At 42.2% G+C, this 24,538-nt stretch overlaps 1 protein-coding gene across 1 annotated transcript in view; it reads left to right on the forward strand.

Moving 5' to 3' along the window:
* The window catches only part of LOC307041248 (calcium-dependent secretion activator 2-like), a 182,756-nt gene that overhangs the window by 119,687 nt on the left and 38,531 nt on the right, over positions 1-24,538 (forward strand). Inside the window, exons 10-13 of the mRNA XM_079684557.1 lie at positions 2,068-2,176; positions 2,391-2,588; positions 9,298-9,434; positions 23,155-23,342. Of these exons, the coding sequence (XP_079540683.1) occupies positions 2,068-2,176; positions 2,391-2,588; positions 9,298-9,434; positions 23,155-23,342 (632 nt within the window). The remainder of the gene's footprint in view (positions 1-2,067; positions 2,177-2,390; positions 2,589-9,297; positions 9,435-23,154; positions 23,343-24,538) is intronic.

A 24,538-nucleotide genomic window follows, 5' to 3' on the forward strand; every position in this document is an offset into this window, starting at 1 on the left:
AGAGGAAAGTCACAAGTTTCTTCCTTATAAAAAAAGTGTTTCAATGATGAGGTAGAGATAAAAAAAAATAGATAGTGAGAAACTCTCTCTCTCTCTCTCTGTTTCTGTTTCTCTCTCTGTCTCTCTCTCTCTCTCTCTCTCTCTCTCTGTCTCTCTCTCTCTGTCTCTGTCTCTGTCTCTGTCTCTGTCTCTGTTTCGCTTTGAAGTAGTTTGCTGAATAGACCAACGTGCCAAATCGAGTCAAATGCTTTTTGGAAATCAATGAAACAGGCAAATATTTAGCTTTTATTTTGATTCACATATTTGTCAATTAGGGTGTGTAGGGTGTGGTCTGATGTGCGGTGATTTGGTAAGAATCCAATTTGGCTTTTGTTCAGGACATTGTGTTTCGTAAGGAAGTCTATAAGCCGGGAATTTATAATACTACAAAAGACCTTCCCCAGGTTACTGTTCACACCAATGCCTCTGTAATTATTAGGGTCAGATTTATCGCCGTTTTTAAAAATGGGTGTTACGAGACCACGATTCCAGCTGTCAGGAAAGTAACCTCCAATCAGGATCAGATTGAATAGTTTGAGTATAACCAATCTGATCTCTTTACTTGAGTGTTTTAGCATCTCCTTCAATATGCCGTCAAGCCCACTTGCTTTTTTTGGTTTGAGGTTAATCAACTTTTTGTCCAGTTCCTGTTCAGTAATTAGAAAGTCCAAAGGGTTCTGGGAGTCCTTGATGACCAATTCTAATTTGCTGAGCTTTTCAGTTATTTGTGTTCGTTCTGAGTCAGAGTTGAGAGGAATGTCACCGTACAGATGTTTGAAGTGATCGGTCCAGATGTCTCCATTCTGTAGAACTGGGTCATCGTGTTTACTTTTATTTAGATTTTTCCAATTTTCCCAGAACCTGTTTGTGTTTAAAGAATCCTCGTTTATTGTTAGTTGTTTTTGTGTGTACTGAGCCTTCTTGATTTTGATTGTACGTTTGTATTGTTTGAGCGTGTCGCAGTAAAGGAGGCGTACGTCTGCGTTGCTAGGATCTCTATGTTTTTGGTTCGATATTTTCCTAAGTTCTTTCCTTTTTCGTTTGCATTCTTTATCAAACCAGTTGATTTCTTTTTGTTTTGGGGGCTTGTTGCTGCATTTCTTCATTTGGGATGTATGAGCTGTTCTCATGAGGATGTGGTTAATTGTTCTAACTGCCAGGTCTATGCCTTCTTCATTGTGGTCGTATGTGGTGTCCAGAGAGTTGTCTAAGAGTCTTTGAATGTGTTTGTTTCCGATAGCTTTCTGGAACTCTTGTGCACTGTCTGGAGCCCATTTGTATTTTATTTTAATGTGAAACAGATTATTGGGTTCAGATTGTGGACTGTTAGTTTCTGTTCTTTTCATGAACACAGTAATCTGGCTGTGATCAGATAGAGTCGTTAGAGGTTTGACTATAAATGAACTGAGAGAGAGCGGGTCCAAATCAGTTATCATGTAATCTACGGTACTCGTGCCAAGAGATGAGCAGAAGGTGGGTCTTCCCAAAGAGTCACCTCTAAACCTACCGTTAACTATGTACAGACCGAGGCTTTGACAGAGTTGGAGCAGGTCTTTCCCATTCTTGTTTATCTTAGGGTCAGAATTACAGCGAGGGAGATTTGTGGTGTTGCGGGGAAAGTTTTGTCCAAATATATGTTTGTTACCTCTCTCTGAGTATGAGTCTGGATGGGTTCCAGTACGTGCGTTGAGGTCTCCACAGATCAACACTTTTCCTTGGGCCTGAAATCTGCAGATTTGGGTGTGGAGGTGTGGGAATATTTCCTCGCTGTAGTGAGGAGAGTCACTCGGAGGAACATATGTTGTACATAAAAACAAATCATTTTCTGTACATGTGATGCTTTTGGATAGTTTAATCCAGATGTGGGAGGGCTCGGATTTTATTATTGATATATATTTTGAGAGTTCGAATTTGTGCCAAATTATAATGCCTCCTGATATCTCCTCTCTCTGTCTCTCTCTCTCTCTCTCTCTGTTTCTCTCTCTCTCTCTCTGTCTCTCTCTCTCTCTCTCTGTGTGTGTTCTGCAGGTCAGTCAGTACACATTCGCCATGTGCAGCTACAGAGAGAAGAAGGCGGAGCCTCAGGAGCTGATGCAGCTGGAGGGATACACTGTGGACTACTGTGACCCCCAGCCAGGTACACACACACACACACACACACACACACACACACACACACACACACACACACACACACACACACACACACACACACACACCTCAGCCAGGACACACACCTCAGCTGGTACACACACATAAGGTCAGAAACACACACACACGTTAGCCAGGTAGACACACCTGAGAGGCACATATTTTACTTTTTACTTCTTTCTCCTCCGCCCCCCCCCCAGGTCTTCAGGGAGGGAGGGTCTTCTTTAACGCGGTGAAGGAGGGGGACCTGGTGATGTTCTCCTGTGAGGACGATCAGGACCGGATGTTATGGATCCAGGCTCTGTACCGAGCCACCGGGCAGTCCTACAAGCCGGTGCCCCCCCTCCAGAACAAGACCTCTAACTGCAGGGGACCCCATAAGCCCTCCTCCCCCATCAGTAGGTCCTAATAGAAAAGTCTTCTGTCTTTGCTCATTCACTCCTTCTTCTTGTCTCTCTGTTCCTCCCTTCTTCCCCTCATTTACTCCAGTGCTCCTATTGGTCCATATCCTGATAGGGTACTTTTTTCCTCCCCATTACCTACACATCCCTGTGTGTGTGTGTGTGTGTGTGTGTGTGTGTGTGTGTGTGTGTGTGTGTGTGTGTGTGTGTGTGTGTGTGTGTGTGTGTGTGTGTGTGTGTGTGTGTGTGTGTGTGTGTGTGTGTGTGTGTGTGTGTGTGTGTGTGTGTGTGTGTGTGTGTGTGTGTGTGTGTGTGTGTGTGTGTGTGTGTGTGTGTGTGTGTGTGTGTGTGTGTGTGTGTGTGTGTGTGTGTGTGTGTGTGTGTGTGTGTGTGTGTGTGTGTGTGTGTGTGTGTGTGTGTGTGTGTGTGTGTGTGTGGACACAAAGTAGTTTTCACTTTAATAACGATCGTGTCAGGCGTTTCTTCATAGCAATAACATGGTGGAGGTTAAATACCTCTATGATCTACTGGAGAAAGCACACACACAGACTAACATTAAACCATTCTTTTCCTGGTTTGACTTCAGAGTAAAGCTGCATTTTTAAACTCTTCCGCTCTGTGTGAAGGTTAGTGTGTGGTGACAGAGAGCTCTCTTTGTTCCTCTCCGCTCCCTGTCTCTGGGAACATCAGAGCACAAAGCGCAGCAGTTTATTGAGCGGTGTGTGTGAGCACTAATGGAGCTGTTTACAAGCTAACGTCATGTTATGGACACACACAGGACTCCCACTGCCTCCCTCTGCTCAATGCATCAGCTCCTCCTCACAGGAAGAGCCATTCAACATCATATATAACAATGTGTTAGCAGTATTTGTGCATTACTACCTTTCAGCAGGAGAGGACTCTTTAAAGTAGAGACACTACATACTGATATACACCTGAACATCAGCAGGAGAGGACTCTTTAAAGTAGAGACACTAAATACTGATATACACCTGAACATCAGCAGGAGAGGACTCTTTAAAGTAGAGACACTACATACTGATATACACCTGAACATCAGCAGGAGAGGACTCTTTAAAGTAGAGACACTACATACTGATATACACCTGAACATCAGCAGGAGAGGACTCTTTAAAGTAGAGACACCACATACTGATATACACCTGAACATCAGCAGGAGAGGACTCTTTAAAGTAGAGACACTACATACTGATACACACCTGAACATCAGCAGGAGAGGACTCTTTAAAGTAGAGACACTAAATACTGATATACACCTGAACATCAGCAGGAGAGGACTCTTTAAAGTAGAGACACTACATACTGATATACACCTGAACATCAGCAGGAGAGGACTCTTTAAAGTAGAGACACTAAATACTGATATACACCTGAACATCAGCAGGAGAGGACTCTTTAAAGTAGAGACACTACATACTGATATACACCTGAACATCAGCAGGAGAGGACTCTTTAAAGTAGAGACACTAAATACTGATATACACCTGAACATCAGCAGGAGAGGACTCTTTAAAGTAGAGACACTACATACTGATATACACCTGAACATCAGCAGGAGAGAACTCTTTAAAGTAGAGATACTACATACTGATATACACCTGAACATCAGCAGGAGAGGACTCTTTAAAGTAGAGACACTACATACTGATATACACCTGAACATCAGCAGGAGAGGACTCTTTAAAGTAGAGACCCTACATACTGATATATACCTGAACATCAGCAGGAGAGGACTCTTTAAAGTAGAGACACTACATACTGATATACACCTGAACATCAGCAGGAGAGGACTCTTTAAAGTAGAGATACTACATACTGATATACACCTGAACATCAGCAGGAGAGGACTCTTTAAAGTAGAGATACTACATACTGATATACACCTGAACATCAGCAGGAGAGGACTCTTTAACAAATGAAAGGAAGCTCAGTTAGAAAGAAAAGGACAAACACTTCCTGTGAGCCTCTTGCCAGCAGTTCACTTAAACCGATTGAAATGGACCAACGCTCAAACGTCCTGAAAACAAAGTCCAAACAAGTGGAAATCATCAGAGGCTGTGGGGGGGTTTGACCTGAAGTCACCTGAAGACGACTTCCTGTCTTCATTCTGAACAGAGGAGATGTTTTTTTCCAGAGATGTTTACACCCGTCAGATGTGTTTTTAAGGAGTCAGGTGGTCAGTTTGACATTGAGGGGAGACGTCCAAACTGTCTGTCTGTTTTAACCTCCCGAGTTTTCAGAGCTGCCCTCGAACGCAGCAGAGCAGATGCGTTCACATGCTCCTCTCAAACTTTTTCCTCTAAGTTGAGTTTCCCTCGCTCAGCCAGACGGACGCTGATGGACCTGTCCGTCTGCGTCTTCGTCCTCACCGCCGCCCCACGCTCCGACAGGCAGATCACATCTCTCAGCCCGGTGCACCTGAAACTGAAACTCCTTCTCCTCCTCTTCGTCTGCATCAATAACCTGCCATCAGCGGCGCCACCTCCTCTCAGCAGCGTGTCACATGGATGTGACTGTTGCCCAGACAAGATGGATATGGAGAGATTGAGCACAGAAGAAAATAAATACCCCCACCCCATCACACACACACACACACACACACACACACACACACACACACACACACACACACACACACACACACACACACACACACACACACACACACACACACACACACACACACAGTCACTTATGTTGTAAATATGACTCGAAGATATAGACGTATAAAAATCCACATGTAGTTAAAAGTGAAAAATGTTTAATCAGCTCTTCTATAACACATCTATCCCGAAAACAGTTCAAAATTGATTGATCTATTCCACACATTATTCTTTCTTGTAAATACCTAAATTACCCATAATGCAACTAAACGAGATGCGGGTGTGGTATGTTGTAGCAGCTAATTTAGTTATCAAACATTCAGCTGCAGGATAAAAAGCTTCACACTTCCAGATGATCTTCTGAAACATTTGACACACACACACACACACACACACACACACACACACACACACACACACACACACACACACACACACACACACACACACACACACACACACACACACACCTCACCAGTCACTCGTGCTGTGAGTATGCCACCAAGATAAGGACAAACAAAATGTTGTTGAAAGTCTTATTTTACATTTTGGTTAAATAACAAGTCACACTCAAATGTACAATTTCTTGTAAAAACCTTCCCCTTCCCTCAGAGATGACGGTGTGTTGTGCTCTTGCTGTCGATGAACAGCAGGATTAACACTTTTGGAAACTCCAGAACTCCAGATTAGTTTGCTTTTCAAACCTGTATTGGTCGGACTCTAGTGATGATGACTGAATATCAGACTTAACAGCTCCCACTAAACTTTGGCTTTCTACTACTTTAAAACATACGCAGTCTTTCCCACAGAGACCTGTCGACACTTTAATGTGCAGTATCTGATGCTACTAATGACATGATGGGTATCTCATGAAGTAGAACAAGCCCTCATGAAGCTCATGCCCTTTCAGACTGGCCTCATTATGATGGTTTGGCCAATACCAATCGTTTAATTTTGCAGTCACTGACCTGATCACGATTACAAATCATGATTTAGCTCCATCTTGTATGTGGTGACAGTCAATTATCTATAAACCGACTATATAAGTACAAGGAAGTTGAATCAAATCTTCGCTTGTCCTAACTCAAGGACACTACTTTACCTGCTAATCAAGGACATGGGATATTTTTGCCTACTATTAATACATGTTACTTATATTACTTAGGGGTCACATCTGATGTCCTCTTCATTCAATAGCTTATCCTTCCTCTGTCTCTCTCTGTAGAGTCGTTGTTTCCCCATCTAACATCTTATCTAAGGTTATCATTTTTAGATTTGAGAAACAACCGTTTGACTTGATGGTTGTTTTTTCCTTCAAAACAACCTCCAGACAAGAAGGCGGATGTCTTTGTGTGTCTTTGGAAAAGCTATAATCCTTGAGAGTATCCCAAAATAAAGACCCCGTATGGATCCTGGCTACAGTCAGAAAGTGCGTCTCCATACAGGACCCTCCATTGTCCCCTGTTGGATTCAAAGAGCCTTTAAACACTGATGAGAAACACTTTGAGAAATACAAAGTGAAGAACCGAGCAGCCATCTGTGCCAGGAGCCGGATCACACCCATCAATATTTTCTGTCACACACACACTCACCCCCTCCCCCTTTAACACACACACACGGCCCTGTAGATAATAGCTGAAAGTTGGACTTGACACGGATCAACATCTCCTTCGCTGTCTGTCCCCCAATCAATACTCCCCCTCCTCCCCCCTCCTCTTATTATCAGCACTAATCTATATCTCTTTGTCTCGTTTTCTTTGGAGTCACCTCCTTCACTCGCCGTCTTTTCTCCAAATTACATTAAGGGACAATCCCTCGTGTTTCGGAGGTATAACGAATGTAAAATGACCTACATCGGAATGAGACAGAAGGAGATGCGGGCCACAGGAGCCACGGGGCAGTGACCGAAAAAAGTGGGAGCGTCAGAAGAAAGGAGAGGCCGCGTCGACGGGAAGTTGATTGTGGAGATTTCACTTTTGCTGTCTTTTTTTCTTCTCTTTCGCAACAAAGCGACAAAGAAAGAAAGGAAGGAGGGGGCTGTGAAACACAAATGTCTGAGAGTCCTTGCGGGCTTCTCTGCGTCCAAACAAAAACAAAATGGCAGCGTTAATAAAAAGCGATCACTAATGCTGGTCTCGGTGCGAGGCCGCGGGCGTCGCAGGCGAGGAATCCAACCGGCTTTCTTCCAGGAGCCGCGCTCTTTTGTGGGGCCATGTGTCACGCTCAGAAACTTCCCATCACGAAACCTCCTCCCTCAATGAAGGCAGAGTGGAGAGTGTGAGGCTTTTCTTTCGGCGGGGCCATTAACAGGAAGCCTGAAAGGACTGGAAATGAACTCGGGGTTTGTTCTTCTTCTGCTGCTGCTTTCACTTTTTCTGTCGATTCTTCCCTCGCTGACCCCGAAGCCTCGTTATCGTTGTCTGACGCTCCGGGCGTTTCCAGGAGAGAACATAGTGTCTGTATGGCCGAGTCAAAGCATGAGGCCATACTTGGTTTTTACTTTGTGACAATCTTTGTTTTTCAAAGACCAAATCTACCAAGACATATTATATACGAATAAAAGCCTGATATCTCTTCTTCCTCTGTGCCTTAGAGCTCCATTGTTGTCCCAAAACGATTAGACCCATCACTGGGGGACATGTTCCCATAATAATCACTAGAGCACCACATTTGGAGTATTTTTGAAGGTTAACATCTTCTTGAGCCAATGGGCTTTGGATATAAGCGCCAAGACCAGGAAGTCAGAAAGTCTTGCGTAACGGACTATCACGGTCGTCAGATCAAAACAAAAAAACTCAAATGTGACCCTAGTCCTCTTCCGTAGTTATACGTATACACAGCATAGAGCAGTCAAAGATTGGGCCACAGTGAGTGAAATGTGACAAAACACCTTGAAAGTGGATTAACAAAAGAGATGAAGGTACTGTAGATCTAATCAAATCACTTTGTTGGACCAGGATAACCCACTATAATATAACAAACATTATTACAGTCTGGTGATTAAATGGAGCGTTGATTTGAAGACTACGGTTATTAGTTGAAGCTACCTTCAGATCTTTCAAACTCAACGTGGTCTTTGGTGATCTGTAGATGACTGTCTGTTTAGCGTAAAGTCAGTCAAACATCTGTCTCTGTCTTCATGTGGACGTCTGATCTGCTCTCTTATTGGCTGCTTCTTCCGCTCTGAGGCTCTTCCAGTGTTTTGCTCACATGTCGGCCATGTTTTGTGTCAGCTGAGAGACGGCTTCACAGACGATCTGTAGCCAACCGAGGTGGGAACCATTAAGCAGAGAGAGCCCACTGCCAATGCATCCTCTGTGTGTGTTCACACTCTGGGACTGAAGAGAGGCGTGATGCTTGTGACTGAACACATTTATATATCATCTCTTCAGTCATTCAGTCCATCTCACGTTACATATTGAGCTTCTTCTGTCTTTGTGTTAACCCTAACATAAACTCAACTCTGATTTCACATTAAATATCCTCCAGGCAAAAGTCTATACTTCAAAAAGTAAACATGTAATGCTAAAAATCTAGAATACTTGCTGCAGCTAAAGTTCAAAACGTTCACAATTATAACACATTAAAAAAAAAAATTAGCATCACATTAACCCAAATTACATCCCAAACCAATTCTTGTCCTAAAGTGGATATTTCCCGCTCTCATGCCTGATGTAGGCATATCTTTCTGGGAGTTAGATTGTCATAGATAAACAAAACTATTTGTTTTGGAGCACTCTGCACCCCACTCAGAATAGGATGTTCTTTCAAATCTGTAACCTCTGAAATTATGAATTTTACTGGCTTTATAATCTCAGAGAATTATCATGTTTTTTTCTTGTACATTTTATCTTGAAACAAGTATTACTTTAAAATCCAGAGAATATTCACTTTTTTACTGTCGACCTTTAAAGTCCCCTAGTTCTTTATTTTCAAATAAGACCTCCATATGTCCGAATATTGTGGCTTTGTTTTACCAATATATCTCTCAGATAAATCAGACCCTAACCATGTATCAAAACCAAGTCCCTTACAAACTGTCAGGGTTTGAACTCTGAGTTTGTATCCCTCCTGTCTCTCAGGTCTGGACCCCTCTCAGCGGCAGGGGGTCGAGGGTCTGATCTCCGTCGCTCCGAGCCGCTTCGACCACACCGCCCTCTTCACCGTGTTACAGAAACACACCCTGCAGCACCGCATGAACGACTCCTTCTCCTGCCTGGTACACACACACACACACACACACACACACACACACACACACACACACACACACACACACACACACACACACACACACACACACACACACACACACACACACACACACACACACACACACACACACACACGGGTTATCTCGATGCCTTTTTATCTTGAAGTTCATTCAGAGATCTGGAGGCGGGCTCTGTATAATTTTATTTTTTAAACAGGATGAGTGAGGGTAAAATTACATTATATTCAAAATGTCATGACACCAAGAAATTAATTGGCAATAAAATTTGACTTAAATGAGTTAGTAACAATGAGGGCTTCATCCCCACTAATGTTTTGAAAACAAGCAAACTCTCTCTGCTCTTAATTCACTCATACAATCACTTCTTTGGTCGTGTTACTCAAAGGAAATGTCAGCTGCATTACATGATATTATATTTTTTTCTGACAACTTTAATTAAACATTAAATCTTAATAAGAGAGAGTAAAGAAACAGCAATGTGCAGCTGGCAGTAGAAGAAAGAGAGGAGGAGAAGGACGAGGGTGTAATCGGACAAATCAGTGACATTCATTCATCATGTTCACACAATCATAGGATAAAAGGAAAAGGATCAATTCAAAACTAAATCAAGTCAACGTGGAGCACAGTTAAATACAATTCATCAAATCTGAACTGAATGTCATTGATTTTACATTTGAAGCTCCTTTTGAGGCTTTTGAGTGATCTGGTCATATAGACATCAATTCTACATTTGAATAAAGTAACTCATCGGAACAAATTATATATTAAAAAAATTAATTATATAAAATAACCATTCTCTACTGACTATAACTCTTGAAAGTGAAGTGTCTTAAGAAATCTTAAGCCTGTGTTAATTAGCAGTAGACGAAAGGAGTCACATTTCCTTCTTGTGTTTTATTTTATACTTTTTTTAGGATCTGACATTTTCTCTCTTTCTCTCGAATCTAAATAACTTTTTAGACCGCAATGACGGACAGGAAATAAACAGTTTACTTTTTTTTTCCAATTATTGATGAGAGTTCAGGATATAACTGATAATAAATACACATTACTTACAGGGTTCCCGCGGGGTTTAACATTTGATAATCAGAATTTAAAACCTTAAATTATCTTAAATATGATGTGATTTGAAAGGTACTTCTGTGTTGCGATAGCGTCTAAATGTGTTTTGGGGGAAATGTCCGGGCTGCAAAGTAACCAATACGGTAAGTGCCTTTCAGTTCCCCCCCAGCAATTTGTATTGAAATAAATCAACATGGAATCAGTAATCACTAACTTTGCATGATGCATCCCCCGGACCCTTATCGGAGAACACCCATCTTGTAACCTAGCAACCAAGCTTCAGCTAGCGGCCGGCAGTCAGAAACTCGGGTATCTTCGAATCCACTTACGAATAAGTAAGGGGAGTTCAACCGTATTTGGTTGGAAAACATCGAATTTAGTGCTTGGTTGAAACCAGTGGAGGGGAACGTGTTTGAAGCCCGCTGCACCTTTTGCAAATGTAGCGTTAGCTAGTGAAACAGCTCCCGCAACAACATCGGGAGACCTCCGGGTGACGTTTGGGTCTACGCCAACTTTAATAGCGGAGGTGCTGTGGACGCTAAATACCGTAGATAAACACCAATCCTACAACACCAACGATGAAAGATTGTAGCCAAGGCAGCAGAGCTCAAAAAAGCTCTAGAAATAGTCCTAACTTCACACTTCCACATTATCTTCTGAAACATTTCACACACACACACACCGACAGAGACACACACACGCTTTTTGTCTAACACGCTAACACGGTTCAGTGTACTGTTATGCTGTTATGTTCAGTCATCGTTCTTATGTTGAACGTGAATACATTTACTTTGTAAGTAATTATGGTATTTATTTTTTCTTTCATAGCAATTTTCCTTAATACTTTCTTGCCGTGAAATAGGTCTTAAATTCTATTCAACGTGGTCTTAAAAAGTCTTACATTTCAGTTTGTGAAACCTGCAGGAACCCTGTACTTAGAAGACATCTCTGTTTCTCCCCCCTCCCCCTCCCCCTCCCTCTCTCTCAGCCTGGGGGACTCTCACACTGGTTGAGGGGATAAACGCTCTAATCAATACCTAACAAATAGGAACATGACCCTCATAGACAACTGCTGTGTGACTCAATGGAGCGGGGAGAGAAAGGGGGGGGGAGAAGCCGAAATAAGTGTGTATTGGGGGGGGGGGGGGGGGTGTTGTTGGGTAGCGTGCGAATAGGCGAGAACCCCACGTCTATATGATCCACATTCACTTTTGTTCATCATGCTGTCATAAGTCTTCTGCTAAGGTCTTTTCACTCTAACATCGAAACAAGATCCACTTTTAGGTTTAAAAAAACGATAATAACATATGCCTATATTTTTAACCTACTAACAGTTCAACAGAAAATACACAACACAACAGCAGCTACATACTGAAAACATGTTTCCCGAAGGTCATTCAAATCATTGAAAGTTTGATGGACCAAAATCAAGTGCTTGGAAAAAGACAAACTAAAACGCCTCAATGCTTCAACAAAAACTAAACTTGATCCCTTTCTCAAATGTTCCATGTTGTACGCTTGAATTTGAATGGGTGTATGAAAAGCTCTTGATGAATTTGATGTTTGGTCTGTGAACCCTTTAAAAAGTCTCAAAAGGCATCCAATGAAAAGAAGGCCTTTTAAAATGTCTTGAATCCATCCTCTAAAAGTCTCTTCAAATGCCAAATAATGGGCAGTACGAATTGAAAAATAATTCTGACCTTGCATTGTAATTGGTCAAATCCAATGCCTCTCACATTTTTCCCACGCAAATAACGGAGCGTTAAGCGTACAGTTGGTCCTAAATGTCATTATAAGTGCCATAATAAAAACGTGCCCTTAGCTATATCACCTCTGCTGTCCTCGCACCTTACATATTATATATTAATCTTATGCATTGGTCATGTGAAACTTCCCAAGTGATTCCTATCAGCCACACAGCATGTATCTGACAGCACATCTCTGATCTGCAGTCCGCTCGTCTCGACATGTGTTGCTTTGTGTTCCTGTCTTTTTAAAACACAGCAGAACGAGTTCTTCAGAGGGAAATCCGTGCCTCGTTTAGCTCCGTCTTTGGTCTCCTCCACCACCGAAAATAAAAAATCTGCCTCTTCAGCTGTTAAATTCTGCACTGTGTTCACCAGAGTAGTTTACAGCGGGCTTATGGGAGCTTATTGATGGAAACACTGCTGAACCAGGCAATGAGTGTTCCCTGAATTCAATCTAGGAGCATAAATAGATGTAGTAAGATAAGATGTACTTTATTAATCCCAATCTGGGAAATGTTTCCGATGTAATGCTCCGCAGAGCTGCAGAGTTGGTGGTACTTCAACAGTACAGGAAACATTGTTGAATCAGATAGTCATTTCATCTATGGATCAACATCAGTTTACTTTCCCAGCAGTTGGTGGAGACCAAGGCAGAGCTTCATAAATGGGAATATTGGACTTTAATTCATCATAAAAACCTAAGTTGTAGGAACCCTGCTCACACGCTTTGAAAACACTTGTTCTGTTACGTGAGTCTTCTTTAAGTGATTCCTATTAGCCACTCAGCATGTGTCCGACAGTAAAACTCGTCCCGACATGTGTTGCGTTGTGTTCCCGTCTTTTTAAAAGCGGCAGAACAGGAGATGTTCCTCAGAGTGACATCTGTGCCTCTTTCATTTCTCTACCTGCTCACCAGGACTCTCTCCGGCTCTGCAATTAGACGGGTCCTTTCACACCGCCCCTCCAGATCCTCTCCCCTCGGCCTTTTGTGAAAACTCGAGGGCTTTGTGTTCCAGCCTGAGCCCCTTTTCACCAAACACTCTGAGAAAAGGCCCGTTTCTCGGCGTGGGGGACATCTGTTGAGAAGTGGCTTGGATTCATGTCATACACGGGGTCATATTTTATTCACAAAGAGTTGAACCCAACAACAACAACAACAGTAATTAGGCAGAAATGTGGTTTTGTAGCTGGGGCCCTGAGTCCTGCTGACGGGATCAGAGCCGTTCCCACTGACGATTGAAGGGTTAACTCCCACAATGCACCATTCAGGTCCAGCTTTCTGACACAACTCCATCCATGTAGGTGGTAACACTAGGGCCAGGACATTCTTGGAATAGCTCAATCCAAAAAACTAAAAAAAGTATTACTAAGAACTTTGGAGGAACTGTTTATGCGGATATTCAACATTTGAGGCCTTATGGGATGTTTCTCCCAAATTAAGCCCTTTGTTAAAAAGATATTCTTAGTTGTGAGCCATTTCAGGTACAGAAGAATCTGAAATGAATAGATTTTGTAGGCAATATTAACATGATATTACCTTGGTACCTCGTTAACATGTCAGCCGATAGCAGAACATCATGAACATTCATCAGGATTGTTGTTGTGTCCACGTGATAAAGGTCATTCCAAAATGTGCTCTTTAAGCTCCGTGTTTGGTCTCCTCCACCTCCAGAGCCGCATATCTGTCTCTAGAGCTGCTAAATACTCAACTCTGAATGCTGCTTGCTGCTGACAGTGGGTTCACAGGAGACTGAACAGACTATAAATGTACCGTAAAACTAAAGCAAGGAGCCAAAAGAAGCTAAAATGCTTCATTTGGTCATTTGACATGGTCATTTGACAGTAAAAGAGATACAGTATACTTATTCATTTATTCCGTGGATCAACATCATTAATATATTTCTCAGGAGATGGTGGAGACCAAAGTATAGACATTAACGAATGTGCAATATTTCTGCCCCGTGGAGCTGAAACCGTTTAATCAGTCTGGATTAGGGTTGCAAAGGGGCGGAAAAGTCCCGGTACATTTCCGGTAAATTTCCATGAGAAGTTAAGCTGGGGAATTTTGGAAATATTCCATATTTGAAATAAATTAATTTATTTAAGTTTTCCACACTCTCGTGGGAATATCTCTGCAAGAGAGCTTAAGTTTCTTTCAATTGCATGATATAGCTCAGCGCAACAACTTCGTCACACATGTTGCCACTTGTTTGTACCATTTTCAGGTGATTTGTAATCTGTGTTTTTGGATATTTGGGGAGTTAGGTGGTCCGCGAGTGTTTTTTTATTGGTTAAGTGGTCCTTGGTATGAAAAAGTGTGATCCAGTCTTCTAGAAGTCATGTGTGCATGTGATGGAGGAATGCACAGTGCCTGTAGGGTGTGTGTGGTCTCAATAGCCATGCAGTGCAGTGTGCTATGTGCATGTGATGGAGGAATGGCATGGATACTCAAGTGTACTTGAACGGCATCCGTTTGTTTTAGTCAAGATTATGCTAAAATATAGTTTCCCCAACTATATTTAAGTTCCCTATGAAGAGCCAACCTTCAATTTAGAGAATTCCCAGTTAATTCCCGTGGAAAGTTTCCATCTTTGAAAATTCCCGGAATTTGGCAGCCCTAGGATTAATGTTAACGAAAGTGATGACTGCATCATAAATGCTGACTATAGAGAAATCTGGAATTGGTGCTAAAGCAGCTTCACATTAAACAAATATTTTACCTCATAAATGTTAGATTTTCCCTCAAATGTATAATTTTTCTTGAAATTGAGGATGCTTTAAAAAATCTGCTGTTTCAGCTTTTTCCATTTTCTTCAATGAGTCAGACTCAGAATGGGGGTCATTACCAAGTGAGTGTGCTGTACAGTGGGGTTAATGGTGCTTACATAAACCCAGTAAGATATGAATAAGAGCCGATATGGAAATATTCTAAAAACTGTGATAAAATCAAGACTCTAACTAGAAATATACAAAAAAGGAAATGCTATACGGATATATGACGTATGTGCACAATAAATGAATTAAAAATAAAATAAAATATGTCATCCGTCAGTGAAATATTTAGATCCATAAAAAATTATAATATGAGCTTTTCTCCAATATTTCGTCATATAAATGTTGACATATTATTTAAGTTTGGATCTCCACCAGAATTTAAAACGGTAGGTAGGATAGGATCTTGCAGGATGGTCAGCTGACATGTTGGACCATCAGCAGGCTTGTTTCAGTTGTTGAGGACCAACTTTGGGAGCATATTTTCTGTCACAGTGTTGGATACTTAACTCTTTAGTTTCCTGTTGGTCTTCAATGCTAAACTTGTGAAACATCTTGAGAGATCTTTGCCCTCACCTTTATTTTTAATGGACCAGGACACACAACTACTGTTTAAATAAATAATCAGCTCTATGCAGTGGAAAGATTCAGGCTCGTTGTCAGTTCTTGTCACAGTGATGAATACAATCAAACTTGGACGTAACTCTGGAGTTTCCTGTGGACCTTTTCACTTCTAAAGGACTGGGACATCTGAATTATAACATATATTATTGGTTGCAACGACTGCTAAAGCTAGCATCACTAATCTGCTGTTAGCTGTGGGATGTTTGCTCTCTAGATACACTCAGCAATTCCATCATGATCAGGGTCTCTGTGCGATCACACCAGGGACCCCATCTAATTATACAGTTTCAGAAACCGACCCAAACGCAGGGTTTCCCACACATAGACTTTACTTGGGCGGGCACAACGCGACTAGTGGACAATGATCCCTCGCTCTGCGCCTCCTGTACCTGTTCGCTCTGCTATCGCATGAAGGGTCTGCTAACAAGCGACCAACAGAAAGGGAGACCTTATGAGAAACAGAGAAGACGACGTAAACATTGTTTCTTTCAGAGCAGTGTGTGTGCATCAGTCACAAAGCCACGCCCCCCCCCCCCCCCCCCTTCGTGCCCGGCTACCACCACAATTATATTTCAGATCTATGGGAAATACTGAAACGACTGATTTTACCCTCATCACAAACCCGTATAGGACTCTTGTTTCCTCGCTTAGCATTCTCAGATTTGTATTTCATAGAAATTAGCGCATCGTCCGACTATGCCGGGTAATAATCTGGTCAGATTGTGAGAATCAAGGATCAACTTTCAAACCAATTTTACTGCCGCGTGTGTTTAAGTCATCAAACTTTCCTGCAAAATCAAACCAAAATACTGGCTTTAAAGTAGAGCTGTAAGTAGTTATAATTGGCATTAGTGATTTCACTTATTTTATTACATGGCTTAGTTGAATACTCGATTCTGATTGGTCAATTCAGAACACATGACACGTTGTTAATCCAGTACAGACAGACCGCTGTCAAGGATTTATTGACCGTTTTTAAGGACGCTCACATCTGCAGAAAGAAGTCCGTTCGATTTAACTGTATACAGTTTGGCTGAAACCGTCCTTTTAGACATCAAATGGCGACACATATTCAGTGTGCACTTACTTTGGCATTAGGGCAGGGATATCTAGATACTTTCCACGGTTTGACATAATGAATTGTGCTACTTTTAAAGCAAGCAACGATGTTTTCAAATCTGTAATCAAAAAGCTCCTCAAAAACACTATCGAAGCAGTTCCTGACGTTGTTGCTACGTTAGTTCAAACAGTAACAACGGACTTTCTTAGCGGATGCATGTCAATTTAAATTAATAAGAGGCAACTATTTTTAAATCAATAAAAACATTTACTAAATCTATAAAAGCATTTCAATAAATAGTGGGAGTCATGTCGTTACTTTGTTGAGAATGTGGCCGTGTAATAAGCGGGAAAATCACTTATTATTAAGACAAAGGTGAACCCCCTTAACAAGCCGAATACAATATACTTTTTTAATGTTTTAAACGGTGTAAGACGTGAGCAATCATGGGTATCAAGACTACTGCAAAGTATTATATATGCAGGAGCACTTTTATAATCCTATTGTCTATTAAACACAAAGCTATTCTCACATAGTTGAAGCTTAAAAACAGAAAATAACAACTAGATAATGAATATGTTAAAGACAAATATCAAGTAGCACCAGAATGAGCACCAAATACTTTTTTTGAAATGTCCTTTTTGGTATAATTAGGAAGAGCCACCTGCCAGATCTAATGGTTGCTCTGAATCCGCTTCCGACCCAAACAGCGTCCCCTGACCTGCAGACAGGACGGCTTTTTTTTTTATTGGTTTAATTTTAAATATAAAAGCACCGATATTTTTTAATTGAGTTTCCTCCAGAACATCTAGTCCTGTGCATGTAAGTCTGCGTGGCAAAGTGACAGATCAGAGTTTTGGGGGTCACCAGAATCTTTGGACCAAAAACGTATTTCTCGGGCCAGAAGTAGTCTGAGAGCCTTTTAGTCTCTCAGCTTCCTGTCGGCCGTCTGTAGTGAAGTGACGAGCGTGAATCTGAGACACACGCCGCCACGCTTCCTCTCGTCCCGGGGTCACGTTGCTCCTTGGGGGGTGGGGCGGCGAATCGGAGACGTGCAGCCGGGGCGGACGGCTCGTTAGCCGCTAATTGAGCGGTCAACGCCAAGACTGGAGTTCGCCATCTGTTTGTCACGGAGGAACATCTTGTCGCTTCACGCCCGGCGACAGGCCCCCTCTCTGCCCGGGGTGTGATATTAATAGCTCGAGCTCACAGACGGAGAGAGAGAAAACGGAGAAAGAAACAAACTGAGGAGTGGCAGGAAGGGGGGGAGGAAGGGGGAGACGCTAAAAGGCCTGCAGAGGAGAAATGTGCCAGGTCCAGTTCAGCCCAAGCAGCATGTCTGAGAGAGGCTAAATAACAGACAGGAAGTAATGATTCAAGTCCTTAAATGATCTGTGATGATGTGTAGCTCATCGTGCTTTAAAGGTCCCCTATCATCCTCTTCTTCATCAGTATATCACAGGTCTCAGATATATACAGAGCCTGCCTCTGATTGGCTGAAACACCAAACAAATCATTGCAGCATTACCCATAATCCCCTCTGTTTCAGCCCTGTTTCCAAAGTGCTGATTCTCTGTCTGTTACTTTAGATGAAAATAAGGAGCCCCTCCCCACGCCCCTCTGAGAGACATTTGGTTACAAAGAACTCAATGGAGCTCTAGGAGGAGATTCAGGTGATAAGGGGGGGGGGGGGGGGGGGGGGTTACCTTGGCTGCTGATTGGCTAATGGTTACACAAGATCAAACATCGTTATGACATCATAAAGTGGCCAAAATCTGATCAGCTCATTTTCAGACAGGTTTTTTATAGAAATGGATCAAAAAGAGAGAGAATCTTTGTTCCTGAAACTTTCAGAGTCTCTTTCCACAGAGGGGACACATGTTGATGTAGAAGAGACATGAAGAAGAGGGGACACATGTTGATGTAGAAGAGACATGAAGAAGAGGGGACACATGTTGATGTAGAAGAGACATGGAGAAGAGGGGACACATGTTGATGTAGAAGAGACATGGAGAAGAGGGGACACATGTTGATGTAGAAGAGACATGAGGAAGAGGGGACACATGTTGATGTAGAAGAGACATGAAGAAGAGGGGACACATGTTGATGTAGAAGAGACATGAAGAAGAGGGGACACATGTTGATGCAGAAGAGACATGAAGAAGAGGGGACACATGTTGATGTAGAAGAGACATGAAGAAGAGGGGACACATGTTGATGTAAAAGAGACATGAAGAAGAGGGGACACGTGTTGATGTAAAAGAGACATGAAGAAGAGGGAACACATGTTGATGTAGAAGAGACATGGAGAAGAGGGGACACATGTTGATGTAGAAGAGACATGAAGAAGAGGGGACACATGTTGATGTAGAAGAGACATGGAGAAGAGGGGACACATGTTGATGTAGAAGAGACATGAAGAAGAGGGGACACATATTGATGTAGAAGAGACATGAGGAAGAGGGGACACATGTTGATGTAGAAGAGACATGAGGAAGAGGGGACACATGTTGATGTAGAAGAGACATGAAGAAGAGAGGACACATGTTGATGTAGAAGAGACATGGAGAAGAGGGGACACATGTTGATGTAGAAGAGACATGGAGAAGAGGGGACACATGTTGATGTAGAAGAGACATGAGGAAGAGGGGACACATGTTGATGTAGAAGAGACATGAGGAAGAGGGGACACATGTTGATGTAGAAGAGACATGAAGAAGAGGGGACACATGTTGATGTAGAAGAGACATGGAGAAGAGGGGACACATGTTGATGTAGAAGAGACATGAGGAAGAGGGGACACATGTTGATGTAGAATATAATAGGAGACCATTAAATCTGAGGAGGCAGTCTGGTGTTACTCTAATGATCTCTTTGTTAAACAAACATGTAAGTTCTACTTCATTTACTTTTGTTATCTTGTCTCAGTAATTGCAAAATCAAGACCCTGGGTGGGAGGGGGTCTGTATGTACATCCAAAACACGTGTTAAGATGCCCACTCTCTGTATAGAGCGGTTCATAGACCTCCAGATTGGAAATGGCAGCAGAAATATCCCCCAACGTTCCTCTTAGTCTCTCATTGTATTCTTATACTAATTGTACCAATCATCAGCACAACATTCCTTCTGTTCTTCTTCCGCTTCGATCAAAACCTCCAGCTCTAAATATAACACGCGTGTTTCTAGATATACCTTCATGTGTTAGTCAGGCAACTTCAATGTGTGAAGATTGCCCGTGCATGAGAATGAAAGAGCGTCCAGGTAGGAGTCAGGATGCTGTTATTCTTATTTATTTATTTCATGGACTTTCAGCCCTCCTCTAACAACATCCCTGTGTGTGTGTGTGTGTGTGTGTGTGTGTGTGTGTGTGTGTGTGTGTGTGTGTGTGTGTGTGTGTGTGTGTGTGTGTGTGTGTGTGTGTGTGTGTGTGTGTGTGTGTGTGTGTGTGTGTGTGTGTGTGTGTGTGTGTGTGTGTGTGTGTGTGTGTGTGTGTGTGTGTGTGTGTGTGTGTGTGTGTGTGTGTGTGTGTGTGTGTGTGTGTGTGTGTGTGTGTGTGTGTGTGTGTGTGTGTGTGTGTGTGTGTGTGTGTGTGTGTGTGCTCAGTGAAGGTGCTAATTTGTTAGCGTTCCTTCCGTGAGGACTCTTAATTAGCGCTGTAAGTTTCGCGCCTAATTGAGTGATTACGTGCAGGATGAATGAACCGATGAGCGTCTCGGGATGTTCCACACCTTTCCTTTCCTTTTTTAAACTGTAACAGAGAATTAATAGTTGAAGCGTTAACCTTTACACTTCCCCGCTTAGTTGTGGTAAAGTATAGAGGATTATTTTTGTTTGAATTCGTGGCGACATGTTGGTCAGAGTGTGTTTATGCGTCCCATGGTAACAGGAAGCTGGGATGGATTGTGTAAATGTTTATAAGGTGGTAGGGGTTATCTGCAAACAGCTCTTAAACGGGGATCTAATATTAAAGTCCGAGCTCCAACTGACGTCCAAAGTGAAAGAAAAAGTCATGTTTTAAGAAAAGCCTCAAAAAAGCTCGTTCCCTGTAGTTTGTTGTACACAGGTTTGGTGCATGGAGACGGTGTTCCCTCCGGAGTCTCCCACACACGAAGTTCACAGATCAAAATCAGATGTATTCTGAAATGAGACTGAACCAAATATGTATTTGTATTGTACACTGCTTACGGACAGGACTTTATTCCACTGACATATCTCAGATCCATTTTGACAGTGAGACTTTGAACCAGCCATGACGATCACCCGAAACAAAGCTCACTCAGCATTCAGCTATTCATATCTTTCTATTTGCATCTTTGCTTCCCCTTCCGTGACTCTGACCCTCCAATCAGTCAGACATATCTCCGCTTTAGACATTGATGAACCCAGGACCCCTCCTCCCAAGGTCACTCTCCAAGCTGATCTCTCCTAGGGGGGCCGCAACATTTTAACTTTAGAAACGGAGTGAGACCGCTCACTATAATCAGTGTACTAATACTAACGAAGACATTTCATTCATGGAGAGTGGCAGCTTTCTCACTTCTCCCTGAACAGATTGTGTTTTGGAATTTGAAGAGTCCGAAACGCAATCTGTTCGGGTTTCTTTCTTTAATATACATACGCACTTTATTAAAGCACTACTGTTTTTAATCTGTTCTGATTCATCGTGAGCTGCAGAGATATCCACGCCTTCCATCTGCAGACTTACCCAGACCGTAGATCCATCCTAAAAAATCAAACCATGTGTATTTAGTTGCGCAGCCCTAATGTAAAATGTACTATCTAAAAAGGTACATTTAATGTCACTGCATGGGTATATAATAAAGTATTTATCTAAAATGGAAGACTGGGGTACAAATAATGACTTGACTTGGTTAACCAGTCGGATGCATCTGCCCTAAGAAAAGTCATCAGTTTGTCACGTCCGACTTACGATAAGATAACACTTTAATGGCCAGAGAGGACAAAAGTACACACATCCTTTACTCAAGTAGAAGTACAGATACTCGTGTTTAAAAATACTCTGGTGAAAGTAGAAGTACTGACTAAACTTCTTTCCTCAAGTCAAAGTAAAGAGGCTTTGAAATGTACTTCAGTAAAAAGTACCCATAACTAGCAGCTGTTTTAAAGAGTACCTGACCTCCCTTTATATTAATAGAACAATAATGTCATTGTTAGCTAATGAATGTTTCCATGGTGACCAACGGCAACATGACAACGTTTTCATTGGTCCCTCTTCTTTAGAGAAGACCAGGAAATGATGGATACACGGATCGTGTTCAAATCAATAGGCACGCAATGACTCTAAATAATAATGATCACGCCACCAAACACACATTCAGACTAAAGGAACCAGCCTGTTTGGAAAATGTGAGAAGTAGAAAGTACAGGTATTTGAGTTCAACATGTAAGAAGTAGAAAGTACAGGTATTTGAGTTCAACATGTGAGAAGTAGAAAGTACAGGTATTTGGGTTCAACATGTGAGAAGTAGAAAGTACAGGTATTTGTGTTCAACATGTAAGAAGTAGAAAGTACAGGTATTTGAGTTCAACATGTAAGAAGTAGAAAGTACAGGTATTTGAGTTCAACATGTGAGAAGTAGAAAGTACAGGTATTTGAGTTCAACATGTGAGAAGTAGAAAGTACAGGTATTTGAGTTCAACATGTAAGAAGTAGAAAGTACAGGTATTTGAGTTCAACATGTGAGAAGTAGAAAGTACAGGTATTTGTGTTCAACATGTGAGAAGTAGAAAGTACAGGTATTTGTGTTCAACATGTAAGAAGTAGAAAGTACAGGTATTTGAGTTCAACATGTGAGAAGTAGAAAGTACAGGTATTTGTGTTCAACATGTAAGAAGTAGAAAGTACAGGTATTTGAGTTCAACATGTAAGAAGTAGAAAGTACAGGTATTTGAGTTCAACATGTAAGAAGTAGAAAGTACAGGTATTTGAGTTCAACATGTAAGAAGTAGAAAGTACAGGTATTTGAGTTCAACATATAAGAAGTAGAAAGTACAGGTATTTGAGTTCAACATGTAAGAAGTAGAAAGTACAGGTATTTGTGTTCAACATGTAAGAAGTAGAAAGTACAGGTATTTGTGTTCAACATGTAAGAAGTAGAAAGTACAGGTATTTGTGTTCAACATGTAAGAAGTAGAAAGTACAGGTATTTGTGTTCAACATGTAAGAAGTAGAAAGTACAGGTATTTGTAAGGAGTCAAAGTGAAAAGTTGTCAGAAAAATAAGTAGTGGAGTAAAGTACTGATACTAGAAACATGTACTTAAGTACAGTAACAAAGTATTTGTTCTCCACTACTTCCCACCTCTGGTGATTAGATGGCAGCAGTTCATACTCGCTGTTCAGAACCTGGTTTGGGTCCGAGATGATGTTGTTGACGCTCCTCTGTGTTTGTGTGTGTGTGTTTGTGTGTGTGTCTCTAGGGTTGGTTCAGCCCCGGGCAGGTGTTCGTTCTGGATGAGTACTGCGCCCGGTACGGGGTCCGGGGCTGCCACCGCCACCTGAGCTACCTGAAGGACCTGATGGAGTACTCTGAGAGCCAGGTGCTGGTGGACCCCACGCTGCTGCACTACAGCTACGCCTTCTGCGCCTCACACGTCCACGGGAACAGGTACGGAGGCTAACACGGGTTAAAGGTCACCTTTTGGGCAAAATCCACTTCTCCATGTCTCTTCTACATCAACATGTGTCCCCTCTTCTTCATGTCTCTTCTACATCAACATGTGTCCCCTCTTCTCCATGTCTCTTCTACATCAACATGTGTCCCCTCTTCTTCATGTTTCTTCTACATCAACATGTGTCCCCTCTTCTTCATGTCTCTTCTACATCAACATGTGTCCCCTCTTCTTCATGTCTCTTCTACGTCAACATGTGTCCCCTCTTCTCCATGTCTCTTCTACATCAACATGTGTCCCCTCTTCTTCATGTCTCTTCTTCATCAACATGTGTCCCCTCTTCTCCATGTCTCTTCTACATCAACATGTGTCCCCTCTTCTTCATGTCTCTTCTACATCAACATGTGTCCCCTCTTCTTCATGTCTCTTCTACATCAACATGTGTCCCCTCTTCTTCATGTCTCTTCTACATCAACATGTGTCCCCTCTTCTTCATGTCTCTTCTACATCAACATGTGTCCCCTCTTCCTCATGTCTCTTCTACATCAACATGTGTCCCCTCTTCTCCATGTCTCTTCTACATCAACATGTGTCCCCTCTTCTTCATGTCTCTTCTACATCAACATGTGTCCCCTCTTCTTCATGTCTCTTCTACATCAACATGTGTCCCCTCTTCTTCATGTCTCTTCTACATCAACATGTGTCCCCTCTTCTTCATGTCTCTTCTACATCAACATGTGTCCCCTCTTCTTCATGTCTCTTCTACATCAACATGTGTCCCCTCTTCTTCATGTCTCTTCTACATCAACATGTGTCCCCTCTTCTTCATGTCTCTTCTACATCAACATGTGTCCCCACTTCTTCATGTCTCTTCTACATCAACGTGTGTCCCCTCTTCCTCATGTCTCTTCTACATCAACATGTGTCCCCTCTGTGTATCAGAGACATGTTCTGTATATATCTGAGAGCTTTAATAAAGTAATGAAAAACAGTATAATAGGGGACCTTTAAGTTGTTGGGAAGTGATGACTGTTAGGGTTGAGATTGTCTCATGTTGTCCAAGTGGGGGGGGGGGGGGGGGGTCATCTGTAAGCCTCTTCTCGCTGTAGTCTCCCGATATGAGCATCAGCGGAGTCTTTTAGCCACTTGTTGGCACCAGCGTCCTGCAGCAGTTCACTTCTCCCCCGCTGAT

The sequence above is a fragment of the Notothenia rossii genome (genome assembly GCF_949606895.1).
Source record: "Notothenia rossii genome assembly, chromosome: 5".
Classification (NCBI taxonomy): domain Eukaryota; kingdom Metazoa; phylum Chordata; class Actinopteri; order Perciformes; family Nototheniidae; genus Notothenia; species Notothenia rossii.